A 14066-nucleotide genomic window follows, 5' to 3' on the forward strand; every position below is an offset into this window, starting at 1 on the left:
CCCCTTTCCCAGAATGTGGCCTGTTGTCTAGGTGGATGCCGTTTTTTGCTCCCGGGGCAAGCATATTTGCCTGCACCTCTCTAGGCTCCCTGAACCCCAGATCGCTGGCCACAGTTCTCTGCAGCTGGCCAGGGCTCCACATGTGCTGCAGGCAGCTTGTCTACTTCCCAGCCTCTGCTGAGAGCCTTTGAGCAGCTCCTACCCTCAGGCAAACACTCTGAGCCAGCAGACCACCCTGGTGCCTCAGCGGCAGCCGCACACCTCCTGGCGGGCAGCTGCGGTGCATTGTAGTTGCATTGCACGTTCTGGCAGTACTCGTGCAATGTTCCCACAGTGCATCCCAGAGGTCTGCTCGGCCCGCGAGACTCCCACAGGCCCGGACCCAAGGCCCTGTCACTTGGGGAAGGGATCCTTGTTAGAAGACATTGCAGAAGGCACGGCCATCCTGGGACAGCTGACATCATCGGCTTCCCTTGGAAACATGTGGCACAATGAGGAGCATCCTGGAGTGTCAGCAAGCTGCTCACTGGGGGTTGGTCCCAGGTGACTTGGCTGGCACCTCAACTTAAAGGTTATCAGTGGGCCTGGGCATTGGGTGAATCCCAGTGTCAGCCCTACAGGGACAGGCAGTGTGCATAAAAGACCAAGGAGAGGCACTGTTGGGCTCTCTGTTGGTCTCCCTTAGTATATGTCTTCCTGAGAGCCAGTCTCAGCTAAGTTGGGGGATGAAAGAGGCTTTAGAGCCACCCTTGGGGCTGGGGTTCCTGGGTAGCAGCTCTGAAGTGAGAGAATGAGCCCAGGAGAGCCCAGAGACCCATCTGACCCAGGCCTGCTGCCCCATGGCCCAGAGGCATTCCTGTAGAACCCAAACCCTAGAGATGCCAGCTTTCTTCAAGGAGAGGTTTCCTGATCATTTCCCCTTGAGGCTCTCAGCAGCCAGAAAACAAGAATGGCCAAGGGTCAGGGCTTGTGCAGGCATGGGCAGGGAGAAGGGCAGGGTCTACTCAGCACAGTGACCTCCACAGGTCCAGCGCCGGGGGAAAGGAAAGCCAGGCTGGGTAAGGTGAGAAGTCAGCCAGGGAGAGTCCCTGTGAGGGCCAATAGTGAGAGGGCTGTCTTCTCACTCACTGCTCCACATGGTGATCACAGCCATCGGGGAGCTGGGCAGGCAGCCAACTAAGTATGTGGCTGAACAGTCCATGAGGCCTACACAGATAGAGTTCAGTAGTCCATCTCCTGACTGTGGAAACAGGTGCAGAGAGGCTGGTGGATGCTAGGGTCCTGTAGCTAGTAAGTAGAAAAGCAAGATTAATCCAGGTCAGCCAACGGCCGGGGCTCTGACCCACTGTCAGTCTCCCTTCTTGCGCACCCTCCCCTCCCACCTCTGGGGCTCTGTTGCCACTTCCAATGGACTCTGGATGCGCCTGGAGAAGGAAGATCTTGGTGCTTGGGCATCTCGGCCTCCAGCCAGCCCTGGGGGCTTCCTTGAGGTGTAGCACCTATGCCCTCAGACCCACAGAGTTTTAGTCCTGCCCCTGCCACTTGCCTGGGCTGTGTTGTCCCTTGCACAAGCCACTGCCCCTTTCAGAGACTCAGCTTTCCCACTTGAAGAATGGAGAGAAAGATCTACCTCCCAAGACCACAGGAGTGACCAGTGCTCCCACCAGCTCTTCTCTTTCCCCAGGCTCTGGGCTGCACACTGTGCCCAGTGTCAGGCCGAGGGAGGGCCTAATAGGCGCTGGCGTCCCCTGAGTTAGGCATAAGCCAGTCACCTCTCTTCTCTCTCTATGCTCATTCCACAGGTGGTCCAGCTGCTGACCTGTGACCTATTACTGTCACTGCGGACATCACTCTGGCAAAAGCAAGCAGGCGTCAGCCAGGCCCTGGGTGAGACCTACCATGCCTCAGGCGCTGAGCTGGCCGGCTTCCAGAGGGACCTAGGAAGCCTGCGCAGACTGGCACACAGCTTCCGCCCAGCATACCGCAAGGTGAGGCCCAGGAAGCTGGGGGGTTGGGCAGATTGGGGTGGGCTGGGTGCTGCGTGTTTCTTTGTTCAGCACTCATTGTTGAGTACCTACTGTGCCCAGTCCTGAAGTACGGCAACGAGCAGCCACATTCTTATTCCTGGACAGGGGCAGCCCACAGAGCCAAACCTCACCAGTCAGATGCCAGGTGGGAGGACTTAAAATGGCAGGCCGGCAGGTCAGGCACTCTTGGTCCTAGCCACAAGGGGGCTTTCTTGACTTTCAGAGCGACAGAATCTCCTTGGAACCACATTTAGCTGGTGTCCGCAGCTCGGTAGGCTAAGGCAGGAGGATCAAGACTTCAAAGCCAGCCTCAGCGAAAGGAAGGCCCTAAGCAACTCAGTGAGACCCTATCTCTAAATAAAATACAAAATAGGGCTGGGGATGTGGCTCAGTGGTCAAGTACCCCTGAATTCGGTCCCCAGTACCAAAACACACACACACACACACACACACATTTAAAGAGAAGTTCACTTTAATCCTTTCTCTGAGACACTGGGGGCTTCATTTCTACTGCCTAACTTTCTCCATGTGATACCCACTTGGCAGTGGCTCTACCTGCTCTGAGATAATTCTCTGAGGATAGTTGTGTAACTGAGCTTGTTGGACTCAAGTCATTTCCTTGCTGATTTTTATTGCTAATTAAGTATTAAACACTTTGTTGTTTGTTTTTGGAGATGGGTCTCACTATGTGGCCCAGGCTGATCTTAATCTCCTGGGCTCAAGCAACCTGCCTGCCTCAGCCTCCCGAGTGCTGGGACTGCAGTCACATGCCACCACACCTGGCTGGTATTAAACCTTTTTAAAGTATATTTATTATTAATTGACATATAGTAATTGTAGATATTTACTGGGCATAGAATGATATTTCAGTACATCTGCTTAATGTGTAATAATCAGACCAAGGTAATTGGCATATTTCTCACCTCAAACATTTATCATTTCTTTATGTTGGAATCAAAATATTTTTACTTGCGTACTTTATTTTGGTAGGGAAGAGAATGGCAGGGGAACAAAAGGGGGGGTTGTTTATTTTGATAAGAAATGGAATCAGCAGAGACTACCTGAACAGAAGCTGTAAAGCAAGAGAAGTCCCCCTCTTGCTCACTCTTTCCCTCTCACATATACATGTGTTCACACACATACACACACATGTGCAAGCACAGTCTCTTAATTGAATTATTTTCTAAAAATTTGAGTGAGGAGCCAGGTGTGTTGACAATCCCAGTGACACAGGAGGCTCAGGCAGGAGGATTGCAAATTTGAGGCCAGTCTCAACAATTTAGTGAGATCCTGTCTCAAAAAAATAAAATGAAAAGGGTTGGGGATTTAGCTCAGTGATAAAGCATTCCTGGGTTCAATTGCCAGTACCACCAAATATTAAAAACCAGATTTTTTTTATTTGAGAGAGAGACCCTGAAGTGTCAGGGATGGGGAAATTACTACGTTAGAAGCGCACAGATGGGAGAAAGTCTCAGAATGAGGCTGCGACCATGAAGCTAATAAGCCCTCAACCTAAGGTGCTAGGACACCCTCCAGGGTCACACTGCCCACTGTGTGCAGCAAGCCAAGATGGCACAACAGACAAAATACAATTGCCAGAGAACCAGTTCTTGCTGTGGAAAAGAAAAGTGTGCCCCAAGGTTTGGGTGACAACGCTGTCTTGGGCAACTCATTCTGGACAACGTTCTGGTCTACTCACAGTGTGGCTGGCATCAAGGGCTCCTCTAGAATATTCTCCATCCACCTCTTCCTGCTGAGGAGACTTCAGTGGGTCCTCATTGCCACCCAGCAGCACTGACTGGGTATGAGGCATTGAAGAAAGAGGTTGGGATTTTAAGAAATTAGAGGCCTAGACCTTGTCCTCCTCCTCCCGCAATTCCTATTTACCTAAGTGCTGCAAACTTACAGCTGGAAATCTCTGGTTTCCTCCTTTCTGAAGAAACAGAAGGAAACAAGGCACGACCTTGGTACTAGCTCAGCTCTCCCCTCACCCTCTGTCCCTGCCTACCTTGTCCTTTTGTCAGGCTGGAGGCAGCATCAGGACTTGAGGCTTCACCCAGCCTGCCTGTCTCAACCCCAGAGGGCGCATCAGGGCCCATACCCCCACTTACCTCCTTTCTTGCTCCTACTTACGCCAGCTGGCTTTTGCTTTGTTCCTCTTTCCTGCCGCCCATCCAGGTATCTGGCTTGGCTTGGGGATAAGAGAGGTTGCTTTCAAGGGGTGAGCAAGACAGGGTGGCATGGAGAGGAGAGGGCAGCAGCATCAGGTGACAGATGAAATGGCTCAAAGAGAAGTGCCCCCTAGGGCCTGGAGAGGTGAGGCCCAGGCACTTGACTCTGTCCCCCTGTACTCTCCAGGTGTTCCTGCATGAAGCCACTGTGCGCTTAATGGCAGGAGCCAGCCCCACCCGCACCCACCAGTTGCTGGAACACAGCCTGCGGCGGCGCACCACTCAGAACGCCAAGCACGGTGGGTCCCACCGCCCTCCATCCCTGGCTCTGCCCTGCCCTGGATGTTGGGGAGCCCAGCCTAGCTCCAGCACCCGTCAGGGAGCATTCGGATGCCTAGCCCCACTGGTAGCGTGAGAATGGAAGGACCCTGAGCTTAACTGGGTGGACTCAGGGTGGGCAGTAGTTGAGAGGGTTCGACCTTGAGCAGGAGGGAGGCGTGGGTGTGGAGCTCGAGTGCAGGAGCAGAGCTGGAGGACCACAGGTTCTGTCCCCGCAGGCCTAGCTCTGCAGCACCCGTCAGGTTCGACTCGCGCATGAGGGCGAGGGAGTGCAGAGGACCCCCCCACGCGAGCATGAGGGTTAACTCAGGGAGTGCAGAGCAACACCTACATGTATCTCATCGTTCCCACAGGAGAGGTGGACACCTGGCCCGGCCAGCGCGAGCGGGCCACCGCCATCCTTCTGGCTTGCCGCCACCTTCCCCTCTCCTTCCTCTCCTCCCCGGGCCAGCGGGCTGTACTGCTGGCTGAGGCCGCCCGCACGCTGGAGAAGGTGGGCGACCGGCGCTCCTGCAATGACTGCCAGCAGATGATTGTCAAGCTGGGAGGTGGCACTGCCATTGCCGCCTCCTGACCACAGGGCTCAGCCCAGCTCCCTCCACTTCGGTCTTTTAGTCTCTTTCTCCCAGGATCATCCCTCTCTCAGGCTCTGTCTCCCTCTTCCGGTCTGTTTCCCCCTCCCTCTGAGAGCTGTGGAGATGAGCCTTGTCTTCTGAGCTGTCTGCCTGCTGAGGCTGGTGGACCACCTCAGGCCAGAGGGCCCCTGGGCTGCTGTCCGTAGATACCCGGGATCCAGGCCTAGCAGGCTGAGAGGAAAGGCTGTGGGGCAGAAATGGGGGTGTCCCCTCACTCGAAAGCAGCAGGGGGCGCTGCCAAGCCCAAGCCTTAGTCCCTGAGAACCTCTGAACATCTCCCCTTATCTGAGTCCTTGTTTTTTATCAGGCTTTCTAAGGGAACTAGGCCTCTGGGCACCTGAGAGCACTTCGCCCTCAGCACAGTGCCCAGCATGCCCCTCCTCTTTTTATACGAATGTTTTTATATCTGTGCGCTCGGGTCTGCTGTGATGCAGGGCAAAGTTGCTGTGGCATCTTTTATTTCTTTCCCTGGGTTTGCATTCCCTCCCCTGTGCCTGACTAAGCCAGTTCATTGTTTTCTTGTCATTTTTCGGGACAGCCAGGGAAGGAGGGGAACCCAGCCCCGGGGAGGTGGGTGGGAGGCAGTGGTAGGCCTGGGGATGGATGAAATAATGTTGGCATTATTTTTTAATTTTTTAAAAAATAAATGGTATCTTATTTAATTGTCCTGTTCCTTCCCACTCCCTCACCCCCTGGGATGCCAGCCCAAGCTCAGGGTGGGCCCAGGGGACTGGAAGGGACAAAACCACCTATTGGGCCTTGGGACCAGGGGTCTTCAGCATGATTCCTCAGTTCCCTCCTACCCCCACCCTAACTCCTACCTCCATAGTATATTTTTAATCCCTAATTCTTGTCCTGAAAATAAGCCAGAGTGGCAGGGACCAGCCCCAAGCCCCAGTGACAAGTTCCTCTTTTCGGGGTGGGTACTAGGAACAAGGTCCCTTGCCTCGATGGGGCTCCTAGGAGGAAAAGTCCTTTTCTGGATCTCCTGACTTAGGCCGTCCCTGGAGACTGTTTCCCCGGGGTCTCCTGAGAGACTTGAGAGGACCCTCCCTCCTTGCTTCTCTCCACTTCGAGCTGGCGGGGCAGGATTCCCAGGAGCCCAGCACAGTTAGGGCGTGCACACAGCAGGGCCCTTCCTATGCTTGGACCCCACCCCCCTTTTATCTCCTCCCTCCCCCACTGTCACTGTAATTTATGGCCCGGGCCACTGGGGCAGGCGGGCCCTTGTGTCATGTGTATATTCTGTGCCTTTTTTCATTGTTAGGGGTGGGAGGGGTTTGTTTTTCACTGAAAAGGGGGATACACCTATGGCTTCCTTGATGTCAAATCATTCACTGTGTCCTGGACATAGGTTATTCAATAAACAGATTGGTACCACCCAGCACAAGGTGTGTGAAGGTCTGTAGTGTGACTGCTATAGTGACGGCCAAGTGGCCGCAAGGCTTGGCCGACAGCAGGCCAGGGAAGGAAACCAGCTTGGCATCTCCAGTCGAGGACCTTCCTTGCCGCCAGCATGCCTGCCCCCTTTCTTCCAAGCCTGGGATAAAAGGGCTGGTGGAGGTGTTGTGGGTATCAACTTCTTCCCTGGATTGTAGCTGGGTTGGTGACAGTTCTTTGGGGCCCCAGTTCTCTCCCCCAGTGGGTGGGCCGCTCCTTCATTTCCCCTTCTCTGAAGGCAATGGCCCTCTGAAGAGGCTCACTGGCCTGCTCGTCAGACCTGAGTCCAGCTCCTGTGTTTCTCAGCGGGTCCAGTAGTGGGTCCACCCAAGGAGGGAACTGGCCTCTCAGCCTCCACTTCCACGTGTCTGGCAAAGGGTTGCCCATCTCTGCCTTTCAGTAGTCCCATAAGTTTGCGGGCCAGGTTTGAATGACAACACACATCAAACCTTGTGCCACACTGGTGAGAGGCCAGGGCCAAGACCTCGAGGATCAGCGGGGATAGATGTATTGGATCTTGGAATGAGATGGAGTCAGGGAAGCCATGGAAATGAGCCTGGCGCTGAACTGCAGTCCACACCTGAGCCCTGTTCACCTGACCTAAGAAACAGCTCTGAGCCACACTCTTTCCTGAAGGGCAGGCGCAGCAGGCCACACTCCCAAGTAGTATAGCAGCCAGGAGGGTACAGCTTCAGCAGGTCCTGTCCAGAGTTAGCAGTTCCAGTACTGGTCACTGCCAACAGCCTCAGCCTGACCCCGACAGGATGGAGATAGAGGGTCCTTGGGACTGAAAGTAAGCGGAAGGATTGTGTTCGCCTCCTAGCACAGACCAGCTAGGGCCTGTGTCACCATGGTGGGTGGCCTGTGTGCTCAGGAACCTGATCCTTTTGTGAGTCTCAGCAGGTTCCTTGACAGTACCTACTACCCTTTCTGGCTCCACACAGCTGTGGGACAGGGCTGGGGCACCCCTTCTCCACCCCAAGTCTCCACCCCAAGCCTGGAGAGCATTACTGCTGGTAGGACCATGGGCTCTGGGCTTTGTGCTGGAGCTTCTAGGCCTTGATTTCAACAGCCTCCAATAGAAGGGACTCTGATCACAGGCTTCCCATGTCCTGGGGGCAGGAGCCCCACACTGCAGGACCTAACCTGGGAGTCAGCTAGTAACCCTGGGCAAGTTACTTAAGTCCCAAGACCTCAATTTCCTTATCTGTAAAAACGCATCCCCATGGGGCAACCTCAACTGGCCATAGTGCAGCACTGCCCTGCCCCCCAGTACCTGGCACCAAGGAACTTGGGAAGATACACACAGGCTGCTAGCAACGCCCTGTGTCATGGCCAGGTACCAGGAGCCCTCCTGGCAGGAAGGGGGAGAGCCAAGCATGTGCCCTGTGAGCACCCTGGAGGAGGGGGTGTTGCCAGGCTCCTGCTCCAGCATCTCTATCCCAGAGCAGCTCTTGGGAGGGAGGCACCTCTATCCTGAACACCAGGTGTCGTCATGGCCCGCAACCATTAGGGGGGTGGCCCTAGGCCAACTTGTCAAGCAGCCCACAGGCCAGGGGCAGGCCCAGGGCCAGACTATGTCAGTGAAGATCAGCCAGGTTTTGCCAAGTCAAGCTGTAGAGCGGATGACCAGCTGGGGGGCTCACCTCCAGTAAAAGGCACACACTCCCTAGAGAGCCCAACGGTTCTCTCCCGGGGCCCTGAACTTAGGATGACTGAGGTCTAACTGCCTCCCTCCCACGTGTCCCCCTGGTGTGGGCCCTAAGCCTGGCATTCAGCCCTGGCCACCCTCTCCAGCCACTTCTCCCTGGCTCCCAGCACAGCTGCCTGCCAGTGATCCTCTGCTCCGCCCTTTGCCTGCCCTGCTGTCTATTCAATGACTGATGCTGCCATCAGCAGGAACCACATTAGAGGGTTTATTTACACGAGGAACGGGGCCTGTGGCCCCTGCGACAGAACCACCGGCCATTCCCAGCAGGTCCTGTCTTAGCACTGCAGGCTCCAAGGCCCCTAGGCATCCACCCAGACTAGACTAGGGTGGACGCCGGCCTTGGGTTCCTCCGTGCCCCGGGGCCCTGGACTCCTGTGCCTCCGTTGGGCGGCCCAGCTTCACACGGTGACCTCGGCTTTGCTGTTGGTGCTCAGGTGCCGGGGTCCGCGGCCCGCACCACTGTAAAGCCCAGGGTGCTGCACGCTGAAGGCCTCGGGCAGCTTCTCCACGCTGAACTGGCGCCGCGGCGCGTGGCCCGGCCTCCGGGGTGCAGGAGAGGCATGGGCCGCCAGGTGGCCGCGCGGGGCGGGCCGGGCCGGGCGCCCGGCGGTCCAGGCTACGTAGGGCCCCAGCGGGGCCGCGGCGGCGGGGGCCGCGTAGCCCGGGGGGGCCCACGGGCAGGCCTCGAGCAGCGCGGGCAAGTCCTCGGGAGGCCTCGGGGCCCGCGCCGGGAGGGTCCGCGGGGCCGACTCGGCGGTGGGAAAACGCTGGCAGAAGTCCTGGGGAGCGGCCTCTGCGGGGACAGTGCAGGACCGGTCAGGCTGCGGGCGCGGGCTCCCGGGGCCTGGGCCTCCGGCCGGCGTGAGGGCTCCCAGGCCGGCGCGGGCCAGGGGCGGGGTCGGCGGCAGGCCGAGGCGGAGCCGACTGGCCGCGTGGGGGCGTCCCGAGCGCGGGCGGCTGCGGCTGCGAACTCCGCAACTCCGCGCCCGCCGCACCAGCGGGCCACTCACCTGCCGCCTTGAGCGCGGCTGCCTTGAGCGTGGCGTACTTGGCGTAGTCGGGCTGCAGCGTCCTGGTGCCGCCGCCTTGCAAGCGGGGTCCGCGCGGGGGCGCGGGCGTGGCGGCCCCCAGGGCCGAGTTGTTGAGGCGTTTCCTGTCTGGGAAGGGGTGGGGGCGTAAGGCGACTCTCCGCGCTACGCGCTTCCCAGCCCCCTCCCCAAACGCAGCTCAGTGGAACCGTAGGGTGGCTCTCTGGGCGAGGCAAGCCCGTCTCCCCTTCCCGACAGAATGTCCAGCGCCTGGAACGGGGCCTGGCTCAGAGAGCCATTAATGGCAGCCAGCCCCGAGGGGTGCTCCCTAATGGACGGCTCGCAGCACGTGAGGCCTGGGCCAGGCGCTGAGTCCCAGGACCGGCTCCCCGCCGAGGTGGGGGATGTCTGAGCAACAAACCTAGCTGGGGGAGCGGGGCCTGCCAAGCGCTGCCTCCCTAGTGAGAGGCTGAGAGAGGCTCCAGACCCCGGGGCACAGAGCCAGGCCTCCGAACCGCAGCCCTAGCCAGCAAATCCTGGACCGGGGCCTCCTCACAGAATCAGTCTCCGAGACTCGGGCGTAGGAGGGCCCCTCTCCACCAAGGGCAGCCGAGTAGCCGGTCCAGCAGAGGCGGGCAGCCCATTCCCATGGGCAAGCAGCGACTCACAGCCTCCCTTCCCCAGTCAGGCGACCGGCTTCTGCCCCTTCCCACCCACCACCGCCGCCTCCACCCCCTGGAAATGAGCCAGTACTGGCCCACGGCCTACTCACCTGTGCTGTTGTGGGGCGACCCTCCGGGAAGGCCATCTCCCATCTGCACCTGGATACAGCTACCCAGGGGTGGGCCCAGAGGTGGAGGCAGTGGTTCCTGGGGGCCCGGCTGCTTCAGAAGTTCCGTCAGCGTCCTACAGGGACCGAGCCATGAGGGGTGGCCCTCTCAGTCACCCAGTCAGTCAGATTCTGGCCTATGAAAGGCCAGCCCTGGCAACCACAGTCTCACCCTGTGGCCCTGAGCAGGTTTTTCAGCCTCTCTGGGCCTCCCTCCTTTCTCTCCTCTGATTGACCTCAAATGTCTAATTTCCCTAACCAGGCACAGACCTGCTCACCTCACCTATATCCCCAAGATGACCACACCCAGACAAGGTCAGAAAACTCCAATGGGGTCACCTGTGGCCAGGGTCACCTTGTTTCCAGAGGCTCCCGTCCTTCCCCTCCCTGGAGCCTGCTTTCTAAGACCCTCCCCAGTTGAGCCTCCTGTCCCTGCACAAGCTCCTGCCTGCAACATCCTTTTCTCCATTTCCTCCTGTAAAACACCTACTCAGGGGCTGGGGTGGTGGCTCAGTGGTAGAGCACTTGCCTAGCACGCGGGAGGCACTGGGTTTGTTCCCTGGCCGCATGTAAAAATAAATAAATAAACAAAATAAATGTATTGTGTCCATCTACAGCTAAAAATATTTTTTTAAAAAACACCTATTCATTCTTCAAGGTCCATGAGTCCCTCCTTCTCCAAGAGATCTTCTTCACCTGCCCACCTCCCCGCCTGCAGCAGGGGCTTCTGCTGGGACCTGGAGCCCGGGCCTCAGCACAGGGAGAGGAAAGACCACGAGGGGAGGGAAGGGAGTCAGGAGAGCCCCCAGTGGCAGCCTGGCACCCAAACGCTCTGTGACCTTGGGCAGGCATCTCCCTGGGTACCCAGGACACCCAGCCCCCACCCAGCTGTGACAGTGTGTGACAGCCTTCCCTACAGCCAGCTTCAGCCAGCTGCGTGCAGCACCCGAACCCATGATTTTCTCCCACTCGGCCCCACCCTCCTTCTGGGACTGGGGCTATGGCTGATTCATGAAGAGGCACATGAGGACACCTGGGGCGACCAAGGTTGGCCTGCAGTGTGGCAGGGCCTGAAGTGTCTAGTACCAGCCTGGACTAACCTTCCTGCCTGGCCCTCTCCTCAGTGCCTCACTCCTGGGGGTCATCTCTGTGCAAACACCTCTAACCCAGCTCTCCCAGGCGAGTAATCGTCATGCCCCCGGGTCTTTTCATACACTTTCTCCAAGGGCTGGTTCCAGTCCCCTCCAGGCTCTCTGAGAACAAGCTCTCTCAGAAGCCTTCCCTGGCCATCAGCCCCAACACAGCAGAATTAAGGGTGAGACTTCAACAGGGGTTCAGAACACCACCCATGAGCCCAAGTCCCGTTTCCAGGTCTCCCTAGAGGAGAAAAGAGTCATGGGAAACACAAGCCAAGGGGTTGGGCTGAGGGATAACCAAATCTGAAGATGAAAAGAATCCCAGGTGAACACATCAGCGATGCTGCACCATCCACCCTCCTACGCCATCATGACCCTCAGCTTCTGCTGTCCCCCCAGCTCAAGGACATACCCTGTCCTCCCTGCGGCTACCTTCGCCCAGCATGAGGGACTCCAAACTCAGGAGGCCAAGCTCCAGACCTTGCAAGATACACGATCCAGCCAAAGATCACTTCCCCAAGGCAGCGCAGTGGCTGAGGGGGAAGGCCAGGACCCAGTCCCAGGTGTGCCCTACAGCTGTCTGGGAGTGAGTGGGCTAAGTGGTCTGGGCAGCAAGGAAGACCTTGTAGCCTGCCTGAGCCCTGGGAGGTGAGGCATCCACATCTGTCTCATCAGATCACAGGGGCTCCTCTCTGTTGTCGCTCCTAAATTCTAGCCTGTTGTATGATGTGAGCAGCCTGCATCCCCAACTGGGACTTGGGTGGATGAGGGCACAGGCAGGCAGTGGAGGCTGCTAGGGCATGGAGTGTCAGTGAGGGTGGAGGTGGGAAACTCCAGGGTCAGGAACCGAGATTCACAGGGATCCCATCCAGCTGAGGAAGGGAACCTGGGTAGACCCCCTCACTAAGCTCAGCGCTCAGCCAGCACCTGGCCTGCCCTCCCAAACACAAGTCTGTTCGCGCCACACTTCTCTTTTCTTTCTGTTTCGTCTTTTCTTCCCACTCCCCAGCACAAAGAATTGAAGCAAGTGGGATTCTACCTCCGAGCCACATCTCTCTGAGCCACATCCCCAGTCCTTTTTATTTTATATTTTAAATTTTGAGACAGCGTCTTACTAACTTGTAATCTCCTGCATCAGCTTCCTGAGGTGCTGGGATTACAGGACCGAGGCCCATGCCCGGCCTTCTGCCTCCTTTCTACACAGAGGGAGACCTTGACGTTCATCTGGGGACTAGCGAGTGGGGCAAGCTGGGGCTTCTGAAACCTCGGGGAAGGTCAGGCCTGAGTCATGGCTGGGAGGGGGGGGGAGATGGATGAGAAGTGGAAAAAAGGAGGGAAAAGTGGGAGAAACCGGAGGGGAGAAGCCAAGTTTCCCTTCCCTTCCCTCTGCCCAAGACTCCCAACACTACTACAACCCTGTCCCCTGCCTGGTCAGCGGGCCTTGGTCCCTGCCTGCTCCCTGGGTGTAGATGTTATGCCCTCTCCAGAGGCTGGAGCTGCAGGGAGGGAGGCCCAGGGCCTAGCACAGGCGGGAAGGTCAAGGGGAGACAGAGCAGTATCCGGTATCTCCCTAGTGACGAGGGGACATGGGAAGAGAGACAGGAATAAACCAGAAGGGGGCTGCTGTGAGGACCAGAGCTTCGAGAGGGGCAAAAAGGATGGAGGCGCCAGAGTGGGTGGGGGCGGGGGGCGGCGCGCTCACCTGGTCACCGTGCGCCGCGCGCGCGGGCTGTGCGCCCTCTCCAGGCCCAGGCGCGCCCCGATGCCGGCCAGCACAAGGAGCGCGGCGACGCCGCACACAGCGTAGACCGCTGTGTGGCTGCGCTCGCGGCCCGGGTCCCGGGGCGCCGCGGTGTCGCGGGCGCGAGCAGGCGGCCGGCCAGTCTGCACCCAGGCTGGCGTGTCGTAGTTGGAGCAGCGGCTCTGGTCAAGACGCCGCGGCCCGTCGTGGCAGCAGAAGCGGTAGCCGCACGTGCCGCAGCAGAAACTGTAGGCGCCGGAGCTGCAGTTGAATGGCGGGTCCCACTGGCCCATCACGTCGTAGTAGCCGCGGCATCGGTCGCCCCCGGCCGGGGCCGCCGTGCTGAGAGCCGAGGGCTCCTGAGCCTCCGGGGCCCCAGCGCGGCCCGACGGCGTCAGCGCTAGTAGCAGGGCCAGCCGGAGCGCGAGCGCGAGCCGCAGCCTGGGTGGTCGGCGGCCTCCAGGCAGTCCCCGCGCCCCGGCCCGCTCCATTGGGCCCGCGTCTCCTGCTACTGCGCCCCGCGCATGGCCGGGCACCCCGGCTCCCTCTTGCCGGGCTCCTCCGACCCTCGGGAGAGCGCCGCGCCGCTGTTCCCGCGCTGGCTCCCGGCCGACGCCTCCTCGGCGGCCGGCGTCCTGCAAGGACCCAGTGCCGGTGGGCTGAGTCCGGAGCTCGCGGGAGGTGCCTCCAGTGGGCGCGTCCTCCTCCGGGACTCACCTCGGACGCCAGCCGGCCAGTGCGCGCCCTGGGACTCCGGTCCCCGGGCGGGGCGGCGGGTTCTCGCCTGCGCCGCGTCTCCGACTTCTCCCCTGCCCCGTGGCTGTGCGGGTCCTGGAGCGAGCGGGGGCTGCGGGCCGCCGGACACCGCTGCCTTCCCGCCTCCCGCTCCGCGCTGCCCGCGCTCTGGCTCCGGCTCGGGCTCGGGCTCCCGCTCGGCGCGGGCTCGGGCGGGCGGGGGAGGGAGCGCGGGCGGAGGGCGGGGGCAGCGCGAGCCGGGGGCGGAGCGCGG

The 14066-nt window shown here is 59.2% G+C and overlaps 3 protein-coding genes across 12 annotated transcripts in view; 1 reads left to right on the plus strand and 2 right to left on the minus strand.

Annotated features, from left to right (window-relative positions):
• Positions 1-6559, plus strand: part of Srebf2 (sterol regulatory element binding transcription factor 2) — a 59662-nt gene extending 53103 nt beyond the window's left edge. For all 3 annotated transcript variants that reach the window (XM_047549925.1, XM_047549924.1, XM_047549926.1), the window contains exons 17-19: positions 1803-1988; positions 4386-4497; positions 4891-6559. In XM_047549925.1, the coding sequence (XP_047405881.1) occupies positions 1803-1988; positions 4386-4497; positions 4891-5111 (519 nt within the window). In that variant the 3' untranslated portion in view covers positions 5112-6559. The remainder of the gene's footprint in view (positions 1-1802; positions 1989-4385; positions 4498-4890) is intronic.
• A 1523-nt stretch (positions 6560-8082) lies between these two features.
• Shisa8 (shisa family member 8) lies at positions 8083-13997 on the minus strand. Of its 4 annotated transcripts, XM_047549927.1 has the most exons (5): positions 13775-13997; positions 13019-13692; positions 10124-10257; positions 9334-9480; positions 8083-9116 (listed from the first exon to the last, which is right to left on the minus strand). In XM_047549927.1, the coding sequence occupies exons 2-5, from the start codon at positions 13546-13548 to the stop codon at positions 8722-8724; spliced, it is 1206 nt and encodes a 401-aa protein (XP_047405883.1). In that variant the 5' UTR covers positions 13549-13692; positions 13775-13997; the 3' UTR covers positions 8083-8721. The 4 variants fall into 4 exon arrangements, with proteins under 4 accessions (XP_047405883.1, XP_047405884.1, XP_047405886.1 ...); XM_047549928.1 differs by having other exon boundaries at positions 8083-9122; positions 9355-9480; positions 13019-13997; XM_047549930.1 differs by having other exon boundaries at positions 8803-9122; positions 9355-9476; positions 13019-13997.
• The window catches only part of Cenpm (centromere protein M), a 35109-nt gene continuing 31166 nt past the window's right edge, over positions 10124-14066 (minus strand). For all 5 annotated transcript variants that reach the window (XM_047549936.1, XM_047549935.1, XM_047549932.1 and 2 more), the window contains one exon: positions 10124-10257. The gene's annotated coding sequence lies outside the window, so the exon portion shown is untranslated. The remainder of the gene's footprint in view (positions 10258-14066) is intronic.

The sequence above is a fragment of the Sciurus carolinensis genome, chromosome 4 (genome assembly GCF_902686445.1).
Source record: "Sciurus carolinensis chromosome 4, mSciCar1.2, whole genome shotgun sequence".
Classification (NCBI taxonomy): Eukaryota; Metazoa; Chordata; class Mammalia; order Rodentia; family Sciuridae; genus Sciurus; species Sciurus carolinensis.